The 25877-nt window shown below is 41.9% G+C and overlaps 1 protein-coding gene across 1 annotated transcript in view; it reads left to right on the forward strand.

Moving 5' to 3' along the window:
• CNTNAP2 (contactin associated protein 2) overlaps positions 1 to 25877 on the forward strand; it is a gene marked incomplete at both ends in the record, with an annotated part of 2063650 nt that overhangs the window by 1786211 nt on the left and 251562 nt on the right. Inside the window, one exon of the mRNA XM_079711872.1 lies at positions 1445 to 1615. Coding sequence (XP_079567998.1) covers positions 1445 to 1615 — 171 coding nt within the window. The remainder of the gene's footprint in view (positions 1 to 1444; positions 1616 to 25877) is intronic.

Raw genomic sequence — 25877 nt, forward strand, 5'->3', positions numbered from 1 at the left:
TAGATGTTAAAAGAAAACTTTCCACAGGCAGTTTACTGATCTGGTGGGCTTTTCTTCAGCAGCTCATGAATCAGGCAGCCTCCAGTCTAGCAGAGAGAAAGGAGCTCCGAAGAGCTGTACAAGGAGAGATGTTTACAGACCAAAGAGAGCAGGGACAAGGAAGTCACACTGGGCATGTGCTGGTGGTTGAAGCAGGGCTGCTCCCCTTGCATGAGCAGAGGGAAGGCTTGGAGCGTCGGGTACCCTGAGCTGAGCAGGCAAGTGCTGACTGGGTGGCCTGGGCCTGCCTTCTCTGGGTGAGCTGAGCACAGAAACTCAGTTAAGTTTTGCTTTGCTGACCTGGGGCTTAGCAAGAGTGACTCCATGTTGGGCCTCACCTGGTGACCTTAACATGGGCTTAGTATTAAAGGTAAAGGCTTTAGTGACTGTTTTAAAGCATATCCGTGTATTTTGGTCCCTAGCTGTGCTGGCAAATGTACTCAGAAATGTGCACATTCTAAAGGAATTTCTCCCCTGGAGATAAAGTCTGGAGTAAGCTCTCGGTGTCATATTAAATTCTTGGTCCATCTGTTCTGATGGAATGCGAGTCCTCCAGTTTGGTGCTTTTATTTTGTCCTGTGAACTGCCTTTCTCCTGGGGCCACTGGCTACTACCAGGCGGTGAGTAGGGAGGGGGCGGGTACCACTGTGTCTACCCCATGAGTTCAAGGGTGGAGGCTGATTGTGAGCACTCAGGTGGGCTCAGCTCAGCGCTCCCACCCCCCAAATCACCCACAGGTCAGAGCGTCCCCTGGAGTCCCCAGGGAGGAAGAGGAAGGGGCTGAGGAGGAGACTCTCCCTTTACAGCAACTCGACTCTGGGGTTTGGAGCGGGAGGGGCGGGAGGTGGCTGGCCGGTCACCCCGCCGGCTTCCTCAGCTCCTCGCTCCGCAGGGCTTCTGCACTTGCCACAGCTGTGTTCCTGCTGCACCTGTCCCTGGCGTCTGAGTGCTGCTGGCCGGAAGCGGGCACTGGTCATGCCAAGGCACAGGCAGATGAGAAGCGGGAGCAGCGCCCTTCCTAGCGCGTCCCTTTAGGTCAGGTGGGGGGCTCCCTGAGCCAGACGTGAGCCCGGGTTCAGGACGGCTACACCCACCCACTGCGGGCTACTGGGACCTCTCTGCATTTTCCCCTCTTCCGACACACACTCCTGAGAGCCCCTCCAGCACTGCTCCTGGTAGGGTTTATCGATCCTTAATCCAATATCGTATATACATACCCACGTATAACTTTTGGAAAGTCAAGATATGTTTGCGGGGATTTTGTGCAATGTTGCTCAGCAGGCAGAAAAGAAACAAGGGCTACTGTCAGTGGAAATGTATTAAAACTCAGAAAATGGGTATCTTTTCTATCACTGCCATGATCAAGTGTAAATTACCCAGTTTTCTTTCTTTGCTCCTTCCACAGGGAATTACTGGAACGCTGCCTCTTTCCCAAACCCATCGTCCTACCTGCACTTCTCTACCTTCCAAGGGGAAACCAGTGCGGACATCTCTTTCTACTTCAAAACATTAATCGCCCGCGGAGTGTTTCTTGAAAATCTGGGGAACACAGATTTTATCAAACTCGAACTGAAATGTGAGTATAAATTCTTTGTCAGCTCATCAATAGCTGCTCTTGTCACTTCGAGCAGCTCTTAACCCTGATTATGTAATTTCACTGGCTTCAACTATCAGTGGCTTCCTTTGTTCCGAAAACAGCGCTAGATGGTAGATGCACAGCTTGAGATTGATCTAGGTTCCTGTGCTCAGATTGCTCACCGGGAAGCAGACACAGACAGAGCTTCCCACGGTGCTGTTCAGGGAGCATGAGGGGGAATAAACGGCCCTGATCACATGGGAGACGAATGTGTATTTTCTTCTTATTGAAGGGTAGCTAATTTACAGTGTTGTATTCGTTTCAAGTGTACAGCAAAGTGATTCAGCTTATATATATATAACTTTTGAGGTTCTTTTCCATTATAGGTTATTACAAAATATTCAGTATAGTTCCCTGTGCTATACAGTAGGTTCTTGTTGTTCACCTTTTTTTTTTTTTTTTTAATTTTTTATTTTTTGCGGTACGCGGGCCTCTCACTGTTGTGGCCTCTCCCGTTGCGGAGCACAGGCTCCGGACGCACAGGCTCAGCGGCCATGGCTCACGGGCCCAGCCGCTCCGTGGCATGTGGGATCTTCCCGGACCGGGGCACAAACCAGCGTCCCCTGCATTGGCAGGCAGACTCTCAACCACTGCGCCACCAGGGAAGCTCCACCTTTTTTATATATGGTAGTATGTATATATTAATCCAGACTCCTAATTTATCCCTACCCCCGCCTTTCCCCTTTGGTAACCCTAAATTTGTTTTCTATGTTTGTGAGTCTATTTCTGTTTTGTAAATAAGTTCACATGTGTAATTTTTTTAGATTCCACATATCAGTGACATCATATGATGTTTGTCTTTCTCTGACTTACTTCACTTAGTATGATAGTCTCAAAGTCCATCCATGTTGCTGCAAATGGCATTATTCCATTCTTTTTATGGCTGAGTAGTATTCCATTGTATACATATACCACATTTTCTTTATCCATTCATCTGTCCATGGACATTTAGGTTGCTTCTATGTCTTGCCTATTGTAAATAGTGCTGCTGTGAGCATTGGGATGCATGTACCTTTTTGAATTAGAGTTATATGCCCAAGAATTGGGATTGCAGGATCATATAGTAACTCTATTTTTAGTTTTTTAGGGAATCTCAATACTGTTCTACCTGGCGGCTCTGCCAACTTACATTCCCACCAGTAATGTAGGAGGGTTCCCTTTTCTCCACACCCTCTCCAGCATTTATTATTTGTAGACTTTTTAATGATGGCCAGTCTGACTGGTGTGAAGAATGTGTTTATTTTCCAAGGAGACAGGGTTAAGAGTAGACAGAGGATTGGTAAATATCAAGAATCAGGAATAAGAGAGTGAGGGTAACAACACAAAGGAAAATAGGAATAATCAGAATGAACACCTGTGGAAGTTCAAGGAGCAGCCTTGTGTTGTGCTTTGGAACTTTGAGTCTGCAGCTTTGCAGAAGAGGCCACACATCCACCCACCCTATAAAGGTTTGAGTTCTGGTTGATCTCGCCAAGGGCACAGAAACTAACAGAATCTGAGCAAGAGCCAATGCTGCCCTGTCCGTGGAAGGCAGGGGGTCACTGGATCTGAGAAGGGCAATTCTCATGGTACCGGGGCCCTTTTATCCTTGGAGCATAGGTGCAGCTTCAGGAATTTATGTCCACAGACTTCCAGGTTTGATGAACATTTGCACACACCAGGCTGTCCTGGATGTTCAGACCCACATGGAATCAGCAAAGGAACAGACAGGACCAGGAAGGGGAAGCAAGTCTGTGCCCACCTGTTGCTCCATGAAAACTCCTCAATGCCCTCTCCCCGCATCAGAGTGTCTTTCTTCTTAGTCTGTGCTCTTTATCCAAGTGCCTAGGATACTGGGTCTGGTCTGAGGAAGATCCGGAAGCTATTTTCCAGAAATATCTGATGGAATCTTTTCTCCTTTTGTAGTTATAATTATGCAACATGGTCTTTGAAAACTGGAATCTCAGGTAACTGTCTTTCTGCTGAAATCCTATGGGATTCTTTTTATTAAATGGTGGACTGTGATATGGCAGGAAGTGCATGCACTTTGGAATCTCATTCTCCTGTTGAAATCCAAGTTCTTGTGTAAATCGCTTAATCTGTTTAAATCTCAATTTCCTGATCTGTAAAATGGGGATGGTAAATTGTGGAGGTTGTTACAATGCTAGGATGTAGCCAGTCATGAATCCTTTACTTCAGTGTCTAGTCGTTGTTGTAATTATCTTCTTCCCAAGAAAGCTCATTACAGGCCTAATGTGAACTAGATCTGATTGAAAGGAAGACTGAGAATATTCTAGCCTTAGAAATAAAAAAGAAATAAATAGAAATCCACTCTTTTCATGAATTATGGATTGGAATTATTTATAAGGGATTTTCACTTTCCACAGCAAATTAATTGAATCAAACTGTTTTCTGACTTACACAGAGTTGGATTGTGTTTTAGAAATAACTCATGGCAAAAAAGGAAAATTGACAATTCCATATCTGAGTAATTTATAAGCTCCTGTAAAATTACTATAAAATTCACCCCGCCCTTGTTTTCTATCACCATGTTTTGTAAACCAGGCCTGGGTTGTAAGAAGACAAACGAAGTAAGAGCAGACATTTCTACTTAGCACCTGCAGAATAGAATTGCACTTATTTATAATTACAAAACACCTTCACAGATGTTTTCAAGTTTTCCAAGTCTTTCCATGATACAAAAACTCTGTGACAGAGGGTGAGGTATAGTCTTGTTTTGTCATATAGCTCTTTTCTGTCACATAGTTTACCTTTGGTAAAGAAGTATGGGGTATTCAAGGCACGGATTAGAGGCCGGCTTCTCCTCGGAGTTCTCTAGACCTTCTAAAATTACTAAGGGTGGAAATACCTTTTATAAGATCCCCCAAATGGTGGAGATACCAAATGTCCATCATTATATAGCATCTCCATTCAGGTTCAAAAGAATTTATAGGGTGAAAAAAGGCCCGTTTCTCTATTTGAGCAGAACTTCTTCAAAGTATACAGGAAGTGATGCTTTCATGAAAAACATGGAGAAAAAAATGATTGAGGCTTCCTTCTGCTCATTTATCACATTTCTCCAGACTCTTCTCTGCAGGATCCACGGGGCAGTGGGTAGAGATGGAGAATTCTCGCAGGCCCATCTCTGCCTTCCACTGGTGAGTCACTGCAAACCTAATGGGTCTTGAAGTCGAACTCTTAGAAAGTGTCTCTACTCTTTTTTCCCATTTAACTTGCAAGGCTTTCTGACCTCTTTCTGGTAGGAATTCAAATTTTGTTTCTCCACATGTGCCTCAAAGGAATTTTATCACAGGTCATGCCTACATAGTGGTTTCCAGAACAACATTTCTGTTAATTAACGACAGTGCGCCCTTCTGTCAGAAGTGGGAGATCCTTGACTCTGAGAACAGTGAGTCATTTGCACGAAGTTAATGCGATACCATCAGCATCTTAATGTGCAAGTAAAAATGCATATATGATAAACTTAGAGTGCTGTTACTCACTAACATACTTTAAAGGTAAAATTTTAAGGCTGTATTTCATTTATTTACTATCTTTATTTTTTTCATTCATTCAGTGAATATTTACTGAGTACCTACCAGGTCCCAGATGCTGTGCTAGGTCAAACATAGTTAAGTCAAGCATGGTTTCTTTCCCTCAAAGATCTTTCTGTTTGTTTTGGAAAGCAGCGAAGTAAATCAGTAGTTATAATAACAATAAAAATAGCTCAGCTTTGTTCAGACTCCAGCACCGTTCCAGGGATTTTACATAGAGCATCTCACTTAATTTCCTAACCACCCTTTGGACTGGGCAGTACCATTAGCATCTGTACTTTACGGGGAAACTGAAGCACAGGGCCTGTAAGTTGCCTGGCCAAGGTCACACAGCGAGGAAGTGGCAGCGCTGGTGTTTGACCCCAAATATTTTTTGTCTGTCCTGAGTCATTGCTGTTAACACCAAACTGAGCTGCCTCTCAAAACAGACATTGAGAGAGGTGGCTGAGCGCACCAAGGGTGGGGGGGGGCGGATCTAAACCCGACTGGGGTGACAAGGGTGCTTCCCAGTGAGTGTAACTGTAATTAAATTTTGATGGACAAGCAGGAGGCAGGAAGGTGAAGAAGGTGGAGGAGGAAGGGAGATCAGGAAAGGAAAAACACTATAGGGGGAGAACATCGGTGAGTGAAGGTGTGGGGACTGAACCCAAGGACCCCAGAGGGAACGACTCGGCAGGACACCCAGTGCCCTGGGAGCAGCAGAGCCGCAGCTGAAAGGGCAGGCAGCGGTCAGACCACTAAAATGTGCTCTGGGCTGGGGCGGAGTTGGCTTGTCTTGACCCTGAAAGTTACGGTGAGCAGGGACGTAACATGATCAGACTTGCATTCACCAGAGAAAAGATGGAAAAGCCAGAGAAGAGGCGGTAGGGGCTGGTGTGAAGATGGTGGCAGAGTGAATGGGAGCTGGGGAAGATGACAACGAAGGGTTATAGATGCAAGAGATGCTTAGGAGAGAGATTCCACAGATTCTAACAAAATGGTTGTATGGGTGAAGTCGGAGGGAAGATCCTAGAATGAAGCCAACGTTTGGTTGTGATGGTTTTGATGACTGTGTGAGTAGAACAGCTTTCACTAAGGAGTGTGGCATTGGAGGCAAGATGCAAACTGCATTTTGGATATTTTGAGTTTGAGCATCTGCTGAATATAGGAGTGGCTATCCAAGTGGACACATCTAGAGGGTGCTGTATATACAAGTCTGGAGCCCAAAAGAGCACTCTGAGTTAGAAACACACAATTTGAGCATCATCATCACCTAGAGAATCATTAGGAAATAAGTATTGGGTACCTCCAGCATGGATGAGATTGCCCAGAACAAATGTGCAGAGAGAGGAAAGGAGATGTCCAAGAATGAAAACCACACTTAAAACCACAAGAAAAGTAGCTTTTGCAGAAGGCGGCCAGAGAAGTGGGAAGACGGCGATATCCCAGGGATCAAATAAAGAAAGAATTTCAAGAACAAAAGAAGTGTTTGATACCGCTGAACTGAGAGGTCACTAAAATAAGAACATAAAGGGCTCATCAGCTTTCACATGTAGGGGCCACGGTCAAAATGTAAGACAGTGTCTGCGGTGAGTGGAGGTGGATACGGAGATCAAGGGATGGTGGTTTTGTTCATTGTTCTTGTTGTAAGTGGTAGGGACTTGGGCACCCATGTATATTAAAGAGGAAAATCCAGTAAAGAAAAGGACGTTGCAGATATGGGAGAGAAGGGACTGGCTGAAGGAGTGAGGTCCCCAAGGAAGTGGGAAGGAGTGGGAGGCCCAGAATTAGAACATCTGAAGGGGCTGAGAGATACAAATCAAAGTAAGGTGGAGGGCTTCCCTGGTGGCGCAGTGGTTGAGAGTCCACCTGCCAATGCAGAGAACGCGGGTTCGTGCCCCGGTCTGGGAAGATCCCACATGCCGCGGAGCGGCTGGGCCCGTGAGCCATGGCTGCTGAGCCTGCGTGTCCGGAGCCTGTGCTCCGCAACGGGAGAGGCCACAACAGTGAGAGGCCCACGTACCACAAAAAAAAAAAAAAAAGGCGGAGAGCATAAACCATGGACAAGTAGGTCCATTTCCAAATCAGAAATTACTTTTGATTCAGTTGTTTTGTTTGCTTATTTTTTGTTAGTTATTTCTGAGATGGCAGAGGAATCGTTCTTTAAAAAATATTCCCTAACAACCATAGGTTTACCCATTTATTTTTTCAGAGTTCCCCATAGGGAACAGCTTGACTTCTCTGCATCCCTTTTCTGATAGTCCCATCTTGACCACGACCATGGTCCCATCATCAGGCCACCTCTCACTGAGCACCTGCTGTGTCAGAGGAACTAGGGTGGATCCTGGAGATTCCAAGGTGAAGACAAAAGAACCCAACACCCTAACCTATGGAAGGAGACAAACACATTAATAGCAGTATGGATTCATAACTTTAATTGAGAATTTCCTAAGTGCCAGGTAATGTTCTAAAGCTTTTACAGGTACCAACATTTTTAGGTTTCATGGCAAGTTTTATCCACATTTGACAGATCAGGAAACTGGGACACACAGGTTATACAGCTGATTTCAGATACTGTGCTTATGATCATTAAAATACAATAAATAAATTACAAGGATAGGCATAGGATATTGTAAATATCCAGAGGGGAGATACATAACCCAACCTGGGAATGAAGAGGAAATGAGATGATACCTGAGTTGGGTCATTGAGAACAGGCAAAGAAGTTAGCTAGATGAAGAAGTAGGGGAAAGAATTCCAGCAGGAGGGGGCAATGCAAACAAAAGCATAAGGATGGTGGGGGGGACTTCCCCTGGTGGCGCAGTGGTTAAGAATCCGCCTGCCAATGCTGGGGACCGCGGGTTCGATCCCTGGTCCGGGAAGATCCCACATGCCGCCGAGCAACTAAGCCCATGTGCCACAACTACTGAGCCTGTGTTCTAGAGCCCATAAGCCACAACTACTGAGCCTGCTCGCCACAACTACTGAAACCTGCGTGCTCTAGGGCCCACGTGCTGCAACTACTGAACCTGCATGCTGCAACTACTAAAGCCCGCATGCCTAGAGCCCGTGCTCCACAGCAAGAGAAGCCACCACAATGAGAAGCCCGCGCACCGCAATGAAGAGTAGCCCCCGCTCACTGCAACTAGAGAAAGCCTGTCTGCAGCAACAAAAACCCAATGCAGCCAAAAATAAATAAAATTTAAAAAAAAAAAAGCATAAGGATGGGGAACCTGATGGGTGCTCAGGAGCTACAAACGCTTGGTATTGTTAGAGTAGGAAGTATGACACGGGTAGTGGAGATATTTTTAGGCAAGTCTCAGATCTGATTCTAAATATACAGCGATCTAAATATTTCAACCAATAGTTACTGAGTACCTGCTACGTATGTGCCAAAGAGGAACTCGAGAAGAATAAGACATGTCCCCATCCCAGAGTCCCACACAATCTAGTGGGAGAGACTAGCATATGAAACAATATTTTGGATAAGATGAAATAAATATTAGAGGAATACACTGTGGTGACCCAGATGAGGCGATAATTACTTCTGATTAGAGAATAAGAAAAGGTTCTTTGGAGATTATATCATTTTAACTGAGCCTCAAAATAAATGGGAAAGAACGTCTTAGGCTCTGGATGCCAAAGGAAGAAACTACAGTGTAGATGCATGGATATATCACAGATGTGTGAGGTGTGTGGTCCACTGACGTGGCAAGGGCTGTGGAACACTGTGCACCGTGGTACGTCCAGGGCCACAACACTGCCTGGCACATGGAGGTGCTGAGTAGGCATTTGTTGAGAGAATGAAATGAATGAATGAGGTGCTGGTCTAATGGAGAACTATGGAAAATCTAGGTGGAAAAGGAGATCACCATGATCAGGGGGCTGGTGATCAAAATGATGACACATTGAAAGGTGGAAGGACAGATCATGGTTGGTGAAATTTTGGAATTCAAGATTTCACAGGAAAGCAGTTTGAGTGGTAAGAAGGTCTACGATGCATCCATCGTCTGGCCACGCACATGGGCTTCTGGGTTGTATAAAAAGGCTATGGAGACAGTCAGGGAACTGGAGGCTAGTGTTGGCTGGTCATCCCCATCACTGCTGAGGTCCCTAGTAGCCATGGCAAGGGGTGCAGTGGACAGGGAGCCTGTGAGCCAAGCATTACAGTCCTCAGGTTCAATGATGGCAGCAATAAGCATGGGAGAGGGAATGTCACAGGAAGATGCATCGCTGAGTGAAGGCTCTGGTGCCATAGAACAGAAGAAGCCCTGAGGTCAAGGGTACTCCCAGCTGCCCTCCTGACCCCAAGACATGGGCCCCTGGGGAAGGGTGTTGCATGGCTGATGGGTAGGTTTTCCTCAAGGTGAACTGTAATCAGAGGAAGTATTTGGAAGTATTTGATGATAAATAGTGACCACAGCATTTTCATTTTTGTTTAACAATTTAAAAGAGCTTACACAGTGCGAAGTTTTTGAAGGGGATGTTCACTGCCTAGGAAACATTCAGGAGAAGCAGCCAGAAACTGTTGCAATACCTTAGAATAAGCTTCCGTGTTGACAAAGCTTGAGCTTTTTCAGATATCAGGATGACATGGAGAACATATTTGCATTTAACGCACATATCTCCACAAAAATGTGGCGGTAGCAGTCCAATGTCCTGCTAATCTTGGAGAAGGGTATTAAGGAAAAACTTTCATTTTCTGAGATGCCACCTTCTGCAATACACGTGCTCAAGAACGTCACAGAAGAGAATATTCAGCAATATATAGAAACTGATGAATCGGAAGAAATAAACTAATGGCAACTTATCTTCCACTATTTCAGAACTGGAACAACTTTTATATTAAAAGAGCTTCACTTGTACAGACATGAGGAATGTCTAATTCCACTTAACCGGCCTCTTGTGCCATAGGGATGTTATTTAGGGTGTCTTTTCTTTCATAAATATTGTGAGTGCTTACTAATACAGATCAGGTGGTAGCACCTGGATTTTTCCTTTTAACTATCCAAGCCATCTTAAGTTATCCACATAGATTTAGGAAGAATTTTAGTGTTTCTACTACTTTGCAAGTCTATGAGTTCAATTTGCATTAAAGATTTTAGAGTCTAAAGAATGATTCTGGCTTGGTCATTATAATACATAAGAAAAAATTACCGCCTTAAAAAATTTTTAACCTGCATAGCAACACTGTTGTGATTCTTAAAATTTTTTTTCTAGTGTCTGATTTAAACTTTTCAATTTCAATTTTGGACCAAAAAATTTCAGAGATGTAAATAAATAAAGGTGAAAGTTGTGCTATATTAAGGCTATTTAATATATTAGCTGTGTGCATTTTAAGTATTAAAAGATATACAGACAATTGGTAAAGTCACATTGAATGATCCAGCTATTTTTGCCAGTCTTACTGAAGGGACAGTTATCTGAGTATATGGCATAGGTGCCCTGGAGTTAAAAGAATAGTCTTTAGAGTACGATGTCCTCCTGAAATGAAAAATTGCCCAAGTTACCTTAGATATTACTGATCCACCCGTGTCAGCTGATTTGGAAATTTCTAGAAGGAGTTGGGAATGCCTCTTAAGCTGGCCATATGGAGTCACTTCTCTCTGCAGAGTTTGTGTTCCTGCCTTTCCTTCTCTACACTCCAGAGACATCTAGAAGACCATCTCCCTATTGAAATCCGGCCCACACAAAAGACATTTTTACTGCATCTGGATTTAAAATATAAAACATAAATAAAAGAGAAGCCTTTCATTTTCCTAAAAAAACCACATTCCTACAAGACAATTAATTCGGTGCATTGCCTGGAAAATAATAGGCATCCTCATTAAAGAGGATGAAAGGTGTTTGTCTGAAGAGTATGCATTGTGTGTCATTTCTATAGAGAAATGCTGAAGTTTCTTAGAGATTTTTTTCTGGTGGAATTTCTCTTCTATCTCATTCCCTTTGATTCTAACATTTTCTGCATTATTTATCGTGTGTGATAGTCCACAAAATCTTTCCTTCAAAGAGATGGCGTGTTAAAGTGTCAAAAAGACCAGCTACTGGAATCAGCCTGCCTGTGGCCAGCTGGAAGAGAATGAGCATCCTAAGAGGAGAAGAGATTAAAGAAGCTTGGATTCATGCATCCTGATCTGAGACAGAGCTGGGAGAAAGAGTGTGCTATCGTGACAATAATAAACACGTGGATTAGTGAGAAAAACTGGAAATATATGTGTGGAGTTATAAGAAGGTTAGAGCCCTTACATCTGCCATTCTAGATGCTACCAGCGTCTCTGCAGACTTGATATTTTATAAGAACAAATGCTTCAAGAGGGAAGAGTTGGTGCCGTCACTGGTTAGTGCTTGTTACCAACGCTGGAGAATTGATCCAACTAAGGATGACACTTGGGACCAATTAATTCAAAGCTGGCTAAAAAAAAAAGAAGAAGAAGAAGAAGAAGAAGATACAATAAATCAAGGAGCAGAGCTTCATTTAAATATAGTGAGTGACTGGGGACGATGAGTTGAAATAGCTCAAAACCAGAAGTATCTCAAAGGGCCGAAGGTAATGGTAAATACAGCAACGCTAGGCTCTTACAAGTCATCAGACACCTAAATTAAAGCCATGTGACAAAACATTGGCCAACTAGATGTCAACTGGAAACCGTACAAAAGCAGCTTTTTACAAATGAAGAGTTCTGCGAGTTATCTTCTTCAATACACATTTTGCTCAAATTACAAGGTAATTTTTAATAGCAATCAAGATAGGAAATTTGAGGAGACAGGGAGAAACATAAATGCTTACATGAAGTCTAACAGAGGACTAGGGTCATAGCCGGAATATATTTTTATTAGATACTTTAAGAAAAGAAGACTTGTTTTCATCCCCATGATATTCATGGGTTTTTTAAATTTTTTCTAGTTTAGCTATTTCCCGACTTACAAAGGGACTGTGTTATAGGAGTTTCTGAGCCTGTCATTCAGGTCCTGGAGTGTATCTTCCTATATACATAACATTGTAAATGGCACTCATATTCCACAGCTAACCATGAGGAGCTTTGCTGTTTGTCTGTGTCTTAAGTGTGCCTGAAAATAGAGCTGCATGAGCCAGCCTGAGGGTTCTGGGATCTGAAGTCCATTCAGTGTACAACAGAAATGTTGAAGAACAGAGGGAATTTCTTCCCATATCTCTGAATGTCGAGCTTGTCCTAGACAGACTTCTCAATAGGAAAAGGTTTTGTTCACCTTATGATAGTCAAGGTGCAGCCCTGCGTCTTCTTTGGGAGCTTGGCTTGGTGGGGTTAGTAAAGGAGATGGCTCAGACATCCAGAGGATGCACGGTCTAAAGCCTCCCATGTGGCTCCCAGACACTTCCCTTTGCTCTAAAACTTTATAGTTTTATGAATTATAGAATTCCATTAATTCATTCAAATATCACATTATAACCTACATATTTTTTAACTATGGCAATGTTGTGATACAGAGCTGGGTATTGAAACTAGAAGACCATTATGATGTAATTTATCCCATCAAAATTCCAGTGGCCTGAGGGAGAAGATCCTTTGGTTATATTTTTTAATCGTATGAATAAATATTTTAAATATGATAAGGTCATAAGAGATTTAGGAATAAGAAATTTTCTTGTTTAGGACTAAGTTAAGCTGCTGTAACAAATAAAACCCCAGGTTTCAGTGACTGTATGGCAGCGTCATCTGCAGGCTCTGTTCCATGAAGTCCTTCTATACAGTGATTTGAGATCAAGGCTCCTTTTGTGTTGTGGTTCCACCATCTCCTAGAGCCTGGGAGTTTCTAAACCAGTTGGCAGAGAGAAGGAGGGGGGTGAGAAGCATTCTCTCTTCTTACCCACATTGGTCCAGAGGAGACACACACTCCTTTTGTTCTCATTCGGTTGGTGGTAACTAGGCATACGGCTACACCTAGATGTCCAGGGACCAGGAAATGCAGCTCCTGGATGCCTGGCAACTTTTCAGGGGTCGCTGTGGGAAGGAGAAGACAAACTTTTCATGAGAAGTTAGCAGTCACAGGTACTCTGGCCTGAGAAAGAGTAAGCTTTCACCTTGTCCAAAGACATCAAGGTAGGTTTCCAGAAGATGCAGCATTTGATTTGCTTCGAAGGGTGACAGGCAAATAAATGAGATAAAGACATTTTTCCAGAGAGTCAACAAGTAAAGGAGAAAGATCATGGAGCATTTGAGGAATTGAAAAGAATATAGTTAAAGCCCAGGGACTGGTTAAAAGACATTTCTCATTAAAGTAATGACCCACCCACATATCCGTGTTAAGAGTTGGACAAAAGAAAGCTAGCTGGACCTAAGGCCTCTTAGGAAATTACTCATTTTACTTGCCTTTGTGGATAGTGTTAAAAGGATCATATTTGGTTTTCTGCATCTCTGAATTTGATTCCTCTGATGAGACCTGCTGAGAATGCCAAATGACTTCTCATGAAGAGGGGTTGATATTTAGTATTCTACAGGGTCTTCCTGGGTAAGTGCAACCAGAGCCAATGAATAATAGAAGCAGTGTATATCTGTCAAGTGTAATTATGACACTGAATATGCCCATCTTGCATTCTGATTCCTGTAGACATTAATTTAAACATCTGAACATGCTGGCACTTCAGACCTGTGAGGATTTTACTTTGCGAAATAGCGTGACCTTATTATTTGGGGCCATTTTTAATACGGAAAAAAACCTCACATCTTGTTCAAAATTATTTTATGGTAAAATTTGACTACTCTCTTTTTAAAAAAATCTTCTCAGGTATCTTAAGAACAGGAAAGAAGTAAGGAGGAATGTTTCAATCTAGTTTTAAATTCCCTCTAATTTTCTGTATTTAAATGAAATCTCATTCCTTGCATTTTGATTAACTAATCTCTCTGATTAAACACTTGTTAAAATTATAGAATAGAGTGGCTTAAAATGTCACCAACCTTTGCAAAAGAAGTGAAAATAATCAGATTGTAACTTTTAAAAATTATACAAGTAGTGTTTGTTTATTGTTGAATGATTTTCAAATCCAGAGAAGCACAAAGAATAAACCCAAAAAATCAGCTATAATCTCAAATTTTAACGTATGTAATACCACTCTTTCGGTGTGCACATTTCCAAACATTTTTCTATGTGCTTATATGTAATTTTTTACAAGAAGGAGATCATAACAGTATGTACTGTTTGTAACCTACTTGTTTCAAGTAACAACATTTTAGAAACACATTTCCCTGTCAATTTTTTTTATACTCCACAACAGTGATTTTTTTTCACCTGAGGGCACAGACTATATCAGAATCTCCAAGAGAGCATGTATGGTTTAGAAGATCATAATTTTATATTTACAAAACAAAACAAGAAAGCTATTGTTTTGTTATACAACCTACAGAATATAACACACACACACACAAAATCTTATTGGCTGGTAGGATGTTTATCTGAGATCTTCAGGGCTTTGTTTTATTGCCCATCAGCCTCCTACATCTGGGCATAACAACATCAGGAGGTGATAATTATGATTATTATGTCAACAAATGGGAGCATGGTTTAACAAAAAATTGGGAAATACGGTGTCTCAATTGCCAAGTTCTCCATTTAACCAATTATCCCTTACTGTTGGGCTTAACTTTTAAAAGGCAAATTTTCACACAATCTGATCTACAGGCTTCCTGTTACTAATTCTCAGACCATCATACCACTACTTACCTAAAGTATGGAGCACGCTGTTGCTGTTTAAGACTTTCTCACATACCCAGCATGGAGCAGCAGGGCAGGCTAAAATGATGAAAGTGGAAGACGTCATTTGGGAAGGCCACACAAGGATGTGCCTTGCAGGGCAGTGCTCCTAATGGGTGACCTATTCCCAGAGCTCTTCCATTCACTCACCTTGTTGTCAAAGCACCTGAGGCAGAGGCTGGCAAGTAGCTCAAGCCTACCCACAACTGTTCTCTCAAAGGAGCTCTTTAGACAGAAACCATGATCCATTCCTTCATCAAATAATGAAAAAAGTAAACATGCTTGTCTGTACTTTGTACAAATTGGCCCTTTAAAATGTTCTCACATGTTTTATATATACAGTCTTTACGGAGGCAAAATATTTGTTTATGCGGTATAATCAAGGGAGTTGTCTTTTCAGCTGTTATAACCAAAATTAGAGAAAAGGAGGAGTTCTTGATGTGATTCATTTTTGTTATTTAACATTATCCATTCCCATGGGATGCTTTGTTCAAGTAGAAGCTGGTTGGCCCAACCCCAACGGACACTGTGAAGTTATGTCCTGTCATTTTCCAGAGGTGGAAATACATGACCTGAAGGGTCTATTACTCTTCTAAAATGTTAATTGGGCATTTCTCCAAGGATAATTTCAACCTTGAGATTCTAAGATCCTGTATTTTTAATATTCAACCCTAAGATTCCTCATTTCTAATATTCATTACTAAATAGAAGAACAAACTGAAGTAATTGTAGCTAGAGAAAAACTATTAAGATAATTTAGATCTTTTGCAAAGATTCCAAGGAACTTTTGCAGGTCTTTCACACTTCAAGAAAGTTGTTATGTAGAAAGAGAGTGATTCTCCTCTCCTCTCATTTCTCTTTGCATTCCCATTTAGATAAAATCTCTGCTAACCCCGTGGCATGGTTTCACTTTTTCTCCACTATTTGCCTGATACTGCAAATACTGTAGTTGAAGTGCATCTGGTGTTGTAATGGAAAACGGAATAAATCTATTTTTATATTCTGAGTTCATAGCATGTAGAATATAGAATTGTCATTTGGCACTTTTTTCCTCATTAGAGAGGTCTTGTCTGAAGTCATACCAAGCTGGCATTGAAAGAATCTGCTAGAAATGAAACAATTTGCTGTAGAACAGAGAGAAAGAAACGGTGTCTGTGGTATGACCTATAGTCTGGGCTGAAACAGTCTATGGCTACCAGGAAATAGTCTGTTTTCCTTCTGACAGGCTGATTCACAGCTCTCATCAGCAGGCATGCACCTTCCAAAGCCTTATCCTTTTCTCCTTGGATCTTTGGCTTTTACTCATGATGTGTCCCCATAAGCATAGCCATCCATAGCTCAGTCATTTATAAATTACAGTTAATTAATTGACGGGTATGTTGTTTCCTTAGAAGCTTCAGCGTGATCCATGTTAACACCTATGAGCTTTTTTCCAGTTCAAGCTGTTTTAGCATCCAGTTGTATTACTTCCTTTGGCCCTCAAATCCCACACTCCATTCTCCTTGAACTCTCCATAGCCAGGTATCTCAACGGACATCACCTGAAACCATCCCCATAAATCACCCCTGGTCCTCCACCAAGCACATTTCCTCCAATGAATGTTTTTCATTTTGCTGCACAACCTGACCTTGGTCAAAAGAAAAGCTTCTTCTACATCCATTCCCTCCTCGATCCATTCTCCTCTCCATCTCAGGAGAATCCTTAGGCATCCAGTTTCGAGGTTTCTCTCCTGCAGCTTCAGCATTTCCTTTTATCACAGATATTCTGTCCTCACAGTCACCATCTGGGACTTTCATTTATTCTTCCAAACTGGGACTCTCTGCCCAGCACACAAGTCCCCACTGATGCCAAACATGGGGGTATTTAAACCCTGACTACATGTCCCTTACTGAGGACAGGTGCTGTTTCTAGCCACATGTCCTTTTGGAAAGCTTTTTGTCTTTTTCCTTTTTGAATCATATAGGTCCATTGATATTCAAGAAGTTATTCTCAGAAGGTAGTTAAATGCATGGAGGAAACTAAAATTAGAAAGGCTTTGCATTTTAAAGACAGCTGTCTGTTTTTTCATGGCCAGTGGTAACTCCCTTTTGCTTCCTTTTCCCTGTGGATGCCTTTGTTTGTGAAGTTATTTTTTAACTATAACAAAAAGCTTAAAGGCAAAAATACATAAAGAGAAATACTTCTCATACTCAGGAGGTTATCAACATACCAGAGATTTAAAACTGAGTTCATAGCATTGATTGTTAAGCTCCAGGCATTTCCTTGAAGAACTTCCAAAAGACTTGAAATAAATTTTCTCCTTGCCAGCGTTCATTTTCAGATGTGTTTAACACTGAGATTTTGGATGTGAATATGCATATTGGCTCTAAAAATTTCCATACTCACAAACTAAGACTATAGTAAAGAAAAACAGGATTTTTAAAAAATTTCCTGCATAATATGAAAAGCAGTACAGCACAGTTAGAAAAACAGAAGCTCAATGCTTAGTTATAACTGGATGTTAGCATCTTACAGACTCAATTTCCTTATCTAGGCAGTGAAGGTGAGCTTGGAAGTTGGACTTCATTTTTGTACATCTTTCAGTTTGAACACTGTTGGACTTGATTACATGCCTCAAAAGCAAAGTGATTATTTTTGCAGAGAATTAGACCAACTGCAAACTTGGAAGGACCACAGCTCACACAAAATTTCACACAATTGTTTTGAGGGTCCCCCAAAACAACCCTCATTTTCAATGATTCTCTAAAAGGACTCACAGAGCTCATCAAAGGCTGCTCTACTCGTGGCTATGGTTATGACAGGGAAAGAATGCAGATTAGAATCAGACAAGAGAAAGAGCACAGAGGGCAGAGACCAGGAGAAGCCCCAGGTACCAAGCCCCCAGGTGTGCTCTTCCTATAGAGTCATGGACACCTTACTTTCCTGGAATTGACTGTGCCAGTATGCATGGGGTACTGCCAACCAGGGCAGCTCCCCTGAGCCTCAGTGTTCAGAGTCTTTATTCAGGCTCCTTTACTTAGGAATGGTCCACTGCTCATGTGGCCAGCCTTGGTTTCCAGCCCCTCCAGGGACTGAGCTGTGTGATCCAAACCCCTACCCTACATCACATCATTGGTCTATCTGGGGTGGTCAGCCCCTACCCCAAATACTATTTGATGAGGTTCCTACCCCAAATACTATCTGGTAAGGCCAGCCTCCACCCTAAATCACATTGTTAGACTACCTGGCATGACCCAAGGCCCCCAGGCAGACAGAGACACCCCTACCAGGCATAACACTCTAAGGCTTTAGATATTATCTACCCAAAGCCAAGGGCAAAGTCCAGACCCCTCCTTGGACAAGGTTAAACTCTTCACTACACAGTTTGAAAATCTCTTGATGACAAGGAAGCAAAAGATTCCTAGGGCCTTCCTACTAGAATGAAACTTGGCAACCCTAGTGTTTAAAGTAGTATTCCATGTAAATTGATACAGCCACTATGGAGAACAGTATGGAGGTTCCTTAAAAAACTAAAAATAGAACTACCATATGACCCAGCAATCCCGCTACTGGGCATATACCCTGAGAAAATCATAATTCAAAAAGAGTCATGTACCACAATGTTCATTGCAGCTCTATTTACAATAGCCAGAACATGGAAGCAACCTAAGTGTCCATCAACAGATGGATGGATAAAGAAGATGTGGCACATATATACAATGGAATATTACTCAGCCATAAAAAGAAACGAAATTGAGTTTTTTGTAGTGAGGTAGATGGACCTAGAGTCTGTCATACAGAGTGAAGTAAGTCAGAAAGAGAAAAACAAATACCATATGCTAACACATATATTTGGAGTCTATGAAAAAAAAATAGTCATGAAGAACCTAGGGGCAAGATGGGAATAAAGATGCAGACCTGAAGGAGCCGGAGGAAGATGGCGGAAGAGTAAGACGCGGAGATCACCTTCCTCCCCACAGATACATCAGAAATTCATCTACACGTGGAACAACTCCAACAGAACACCTACTGAACGCTGACAGAAGACCTCAGACCCCCCAAAAGGCAAGAAACTCCCCACATACCTGGGTAGGTCAAAAGAAAAAAAGAATAAACAGAGACAATAGGATATGGACGGGACCTGCACCAGTGGGAGGGAGCCGTGAAGGAGGGAAGGTTTCTACACACTACAAGCCCCTTCGCGGGCGGAGACTGCAGGTGGCGGAGGGGGAAAGCTTCGGAGTAGCGGAGGAGAGCACAGCAACAGGGGTGCGGAGGGCAAAGCGGAGAGATTTTGGCACAGAGGATCGGTGCCCTCAGGCACACACCAGCCCCAGAGGCTTGTCTGCTCGGCCACTGGGGCGGGCGGGGCTGGGAGCTGAGGCTTGGGTATCGGCTTTCAGTCGGAGCGCAGGGAGAGGACTGGGGCTGGCGGCAGGAAGAGAGCCTGAAGGGGTTAGTGCTAGCCCGGAGGGAGTCCGGGGAAAGGGTCTGGAGCTACCGGAGAGGCAAGAGACTTTTTTCCCTTTTGTTGCCTGGTGCGCGAGGAGAGGGCATTCCCCTCCCTCCCCTCTGCCTGAGTGAGCCAGAGCCCCCGAATCAGCGGCTCCTTTAAACCCGTCCTGTCTGAGCGAAGAACGGACGCCCTCCGGCGACCTACGCGCAGAGGCGGGGCCAGGTCCAAGGCTGAGACCCGGGAGTTGTGAGAGCAGAGACAGGGAAATCTCTCTGTGCAGCCTCGGAGGCAGTGGATTAAAGCTCCACAGTCCATTTGATGTGCCCTGCGTCTGTGGAGTGTATGAATGGACAGCGAATCATCCCAAATTGAGGAAGTGGACTTTGAGGACAAGATTTAAGACTTTCCCCCCCTTTTTACAACGAATTATCCCAAATTAAGGAGGTGGACTTAGCAAGATTTCAGACTTCTCGCCCTTTTCCTCTTTTTACAACGAATTATCCCAAATCGAGGAGGTGGACTTGGAGAGCAAGATTTTTGATTTTTCCCCCTGCTCTCTTTTTGTGAATGTGTATGTGTAATCTTCTGTGTAAGATTCTCTCTGTATAGCTTTGCTTCCACCATATGCCCCAGGGTTCTATCGGTCCGTGTTTTTTTTTTTCAATAATTACTTTTTAATTTTAATAACGCTACTATATTTCATACTTTATTCTATTTTACTTTACCTGCTCTTTCTTTTTTTCCTACCTTCCCTTCCTCCCTCCCTCCCTCCGCTCCTCCTTTCCTTCTTTCTTTTTCTTTCCTCCCTCCCTCCCTCCCACCCTTCTTCTTTCCACTTTCTTTTTCTTTCCTTCCTCCCTCCCTCCCTCCCTCCTGTCTTTCTTTCTTTCTTTCCTTCCTCCCTCCTTCCCTCCCTTCTTCCATTCACTCTTCCTTTTGCTTTCATTCCTCCCTCCCTCCCTCCTTTCTTTCCTTCTTTCTTTCCATCCTTCCTCCCTCCCTCCCTCCTTTCTTTCTTCCTTCCTTCCTTTCTTCCCTTCTTCCTTTCTTTCCCTCTCTCTTTCTTTCTTCTACTAATTCTTTCTTTCTACTTTTTCTCACTGTTATTCTGAGCCGGGTGGATGAAAGGCTCTTGGTGCTGCAGCCAGGAGTCAGTGCTGTGCCTCTGAAGTGGGAGAGCCAACCTCAGGACACGGGTCCACAAGAGACCTCCCAGCTCCACATAATATCAAGCAGCAAAAATCTCCCAGGGATCTCCATCTCAACACCAGCACCCAGCTTCAGTCAACGACCAGCAAGCTAGAGTGCTGGTCACCCTATGCCAAGCAACTAGCAAGGCAGGAACACAACCCCACCCATTAGCAGAGAGGCTACCTAAAAACATAATAAGGCCACAGGCACCCCAAAACACACCACCAGACGTGGACCTGTCCACCAGAAAGACAAGATCGAGCCTCAACCACCAGAACACAGGCATTAGTCCCCCCCACCAGGAAGCCTACACAACCTACTGAAACAACCTTAGCCACGGGGGACAGATACCAAAAACAACGGGAACTACGAATCTGCAGCCTGCAAAAAGGAGACCCCAAACACAGTAACATAAGCAAAATGAGAAAGCAGAAAAACACACAGCAGGTGAAGGAGCAAGATAAAAACCTACCAGACCTAACAAATGAAGAGGTAATAGGCAGTCTACCTGAAAAAGAATTCAGAATAATGATAGTAAAGATGATCCAAAATCTTGGAAATAGGATAGACAAAATGCAAGAAACAGTTAACAAGGACCTAGAAGAACTAAAGATGAATCAAGCATCGATTAAAAACACAATAAATGAAATGAAAAATACTCTAGATGGGATCAATAGCAGAATAACTGAGGCAGAAGAACGGATAAGTGAGGTGGAAGATAAAATAGTGGAAATAACAGATGCAGAGCAAAATAAAGAAAAAAGAATGAAAAGAATAGAGGACAGTCTCAGAGACCTCTGGGACAACATTAAACGCACCAACATTCGAATTATAGGGGTTCCAGAAGAAGAAGAGAAAAAGGGACTGAGAAAATATTTGAAGAGATTATAGTTGAAAACTTCCCTAATATGGGAAAGGAAATAGTTAATCAAGTCCAGGAGGCACAGAGAGTCCCATACAGAATAAATCCAAGGAGAAATACGCCAAGACACATATTAATCAAACTGTCAAAAATTAAACACAAAGAAATCATATTAAAAGCAGCAAGGGAAAAACAACAAATAACACACAAGGGAATCCCCATCAGGTTAACAGCTGATCTCTCAGCAGAAACTCTACAAGCCAGAAGGGAGTGGCAGGACATATTTAAAGTGATGAAGGAGAGAAACCTGCAACCAAGATTACTCTACCCAGCAAGGATCTCATTCAGATTTGATGGAGAAATTAAAACGTTTACAGACAAGCAAAAGCTGAGAGAGTTCAGCACCACCAAACCAGCTTTACAACAAATGCTAAAGGAACTTCTCTAGGCAAGAAACACAACAGAAGGAATATACCTACAATAACGAACCCAAAGCAATTAAGGAAATGGGAATAGAAACATACATATCAATAATTACCTTAAATGTAAATGGACTAAATGCTCCCACCAAAAGACACAGAGTGGCTGAATGGATACAAAAACAAGACCCATATATATGCTGTCTACAAGAGACCCACTTCAGACCTAGAGACACATACAGATTGAAAGTAAGGGGATGGAAAAAGATATTCCATGCAAATGGAAATCAAAAGAAAGCTGGAGTAGCAATTCTCATATCAGACAAAATAGACTTTAAAATAAAGACTATTAGAAGAGACAAAGAAGGACACTACATAACGATAAAGGGATCGATCCAATAAGAAGATATAACAATTGTAAATATTTATGCACCCAACATAGGAGCACCTCAATACATAAGGCAAATACTAACAGCCATAAAAGGGGAAATCGACAGTAACACAATCATAGTAGGGGACTTTAACACCCCACTTTCACCAATGGACAGATCATCCAAAATGAAAATAAATAAGGAAACACAAGCTTTAAATGATACATTAAACAAGATGGACTTAGTTGATATTTATAGGACATTCCATCCAAAAACAACAGAATACACATTTTTCTCAAGTGCTCATGGAACATTCTCCAGGATAGATCATATCTTGGGGCACAAATCAAGCCTTGGTAAATTTAAGAAAATTGAAATTGTATCAAGTATCTTTTCCGACCACAATGCTATGAGACTAGACATCAATTACAGGAAAAGATCTGTAAAAAATACAAACACATGGAGGCTAAACAATACACTACTCAATAACGAAGTGATCACTGAAGAAATCAAAGAGGAAATTAAAAAATACCTAGAAACAAATGACAATGGAGACACGACGACCCAAAACCTATGGGACGCAGCAAAAGCAGTTCTAAGGGGGAAGTTTATAGCAATACAATCCCACCTTAAGAAACAGGAAACATTTCGAGTAAACAACCTGACCCTGCACCTAAAGCAATTAGAGAAAGAAGAGCAAAAAACCCCCAAAGTTAGCAGAAGGAAAGAAATCATAAAGATCAGATCAGAAATAAATGAAAAAGAAATGAAGGAAACAATAGCAAAGATCAATAAAACTAAAAGCTGGTTCTTTGAGAAGATAAACAAAATTGACAAACCATTAGCCAGACTCATCAAGAAAAGAAGGGAGAAGACTCAAATCAATAGAATTAGAAATGAAAAAGGAGAAGTAACAACTGACACTGCAGAAATACAAAAGATCATGAGAGATTACTATAAGCAACTCTATGCCAATAAAATGGACAACCTGGAAGAAATGGACAAATTCTTAGAAATGCACAACCTACCAAGACTGACTCAGGAAGAAATAGAAAATATGAATAGACCAATCACAAGCACTGAAATTGAAACTGTGATTAAAAATCTTCCATCAAACAAAAGCCCAGGACCAGATGGCTTCACAGGCGAATTCTATCAAACATTTAGAGAAGAGCTAACACCCATCCTTCTCAAACTCTTCCAAACAATATCAGAGGAAGGAACACTCCCAAACTCATTCTACGAGGCCACCATCACCTTGATACCAAAACCAGGCAAGGATGTCACAAAGAAAGAAAACTACAGGCCAATATCACTGATGAACATAGATGCAAAAATCCTCAACAAAATACTAGGAAACAGAATCCAACAGTACATTAAAAGGATCATACACCATGATCAAGTGGGGTTTATTCCAGGAATGCAAGGATTTTTCAATATACGCAAATCAATCAATGTGATACACCATATTAACAAGTTGAAGGAGAAAAACCATATGATCATCTCAATAGATGCAGAGAAAGCTTTCGACAAAATTCAACACCCATTTATGATAAAAACCCTGCAGAAAGTAGGCATAGAGGGAACTTTCCTCAACATAATAAAGGCCATATATGACAAACCCACAGCCAACATTGTCCTCAATGGTGAAAAACTGAAACCATTTCCACTAAGATCAGGAACAAGACAAGGCTGCCCACTCTCACCACTCTTATTCAACCTAGTTTTGGAAGTTTTAGCCACAGCAATCAGAGAAGAAAAGGAAATAAAAGGAATCCAAATTGGAAAAGAAGAAGTAAAGCTGTCACTGTTTGCAGATGACATGATACTATACATAGAGAATCCTAAAGATGCTACCGAAAAACTACTAGAGCTAATCAATGAATTTGGTAAAGTAGCAGGATACAAAATTAATGCACAGAAATCTCTGGCATTCCTGTACACTAATGATGAAAAATCTGAAAATGAAATCAAGAAAACACTCCCATTTACCATTGCAACAAAAAGAATAAAATATCTAGGAATAAACCTACCTAAGGAGACAAAAGACCTGTATGCAGAAAATTATAAGACACTGATGAAAGAAATTAAAGATGATACAAATAGATGGAGAGATATACCATGCTCCTGGATTGGAAGAATCAATATTGTGAAAATGACTCTACTACCCAAAGCAATCTACAGATTCAATGCAATCCCTATCAAACTACCACTGGCATTTTTCACAGAACTAGAACAAAAAACTTCAAAATTTGTTTGGAAAAACAAAAGACCCCGAATAGCCAAAGCAATCTTGAGAACGAAAAACGGAGCTGGAGGAATCAGGCTCCCTGACTTCAGACTATACTACAAAGCTACAGTAATTAAGACAGTGTGGTACTGGCATAAAAACAGAAAGATAGATCAGTGGATCAGGATAGAAAGCCCAGAGATAAACCCACGCACATATGGCCAACTTATCTTTGATAAAGGAGGCAGGAATGTACAGTGGAGAAAGGACAGCCTCTTCAATAAGTGGTGCTGGGAAAACTGGACAGGGACATGTAAAAGTATGAGATTAGATCATTCCCTAACACCATACACAAAAATAAGCTCAAAATGGATTAAAGACCTAAATGTAAGGCCAGAAACTATCAAACTCTTAGAGGAAAACATAGGTAGAACACTCTATGACATAAATCACAGCAAGATCCTTTTGGACCCACCTCCTAGAGAAATGGAACTAAAAACAAAGATAAACAAATGGGACCTAATGAAACTTCAAAGCTTTTGCACAGCAAAGGAAACCATAAACAAGACCAAAAGACAACCCTCAGAATGGGAGAAAATATTTGCAAATGAAGCAACTGACAAAGGATTAATCTCCAAAATTTATAAACAGCTCATGCAGCTCAATAGCAAAAAAACAAAGAACCCAATCCAAAAATGGGCAGAAGACTTAAATAGGCATTTCTCCAAAGAAGATATACAGACTGCCAACAAACACATGAAAGAATGCTCAACATCATTAATCATTAGAGAAATGCAAATCAAAACTACAATGAGATATCATCTCACACCAGTCAGAATGGCCATCATCAAGAAATCTAGAAACAATAAATGCTGGAGAGGGTGTGGAGAAAAGGGAACACTCTTGCACTGCTGGTGGGAATGTGAATTGGTACAGCCACTATGGAGAACAGTATGGAGGTTCCTTAAAAAACTAAAAATAGAACTACCATATGACCCAGCAATCCCACTACTAGGCATATACCCTGGGAAAACCATAATTGAAAAAGAGACATGTACCAAAATGTTCATTGCAGCTCTATTCACAATAGCCCGGAGCTGGAAACAACCTAAGTGTCCATCATCAGATGAATGGATAAAGAAGATGTGGCACATATATACAATGGAATATTACTCAGCCATAAAAAGGAACGAAACTGAGCTATTTGTAATGAGGTGGATAGACCTAGAGTCTGTCATACAGAGTGAAGTAAGAAAGAGAAAGACAAATACCGTATGCTAACACATATATATGGAATTAAAAAAAAAAATGGCATGAAGAACCTAGGGCTAAAACGGGAATAAAGACACAGACCTACCTGAGAACGGACTTGAGGATATGGGGAGGGTGAAGGGTAAGCTGTGACAAAGCGAAAGAGAGGCATGGACATATATACACTACCAAACGTAAGGTAGAT

The sequence above is a fragment of the Hyperoodon ampullatus genome (assembly GCF_949752795.1).
Source record: "Hyperoodon ampullatus genome assembly, chromosome: 9".
Classification (NCBI taxonomy): Eukaryota; Metazoa; Chordata; class Mammalia; order Artiodactyla; family Ziphiidae; genus Hyperoodon; species Hyperoodon ampullatus.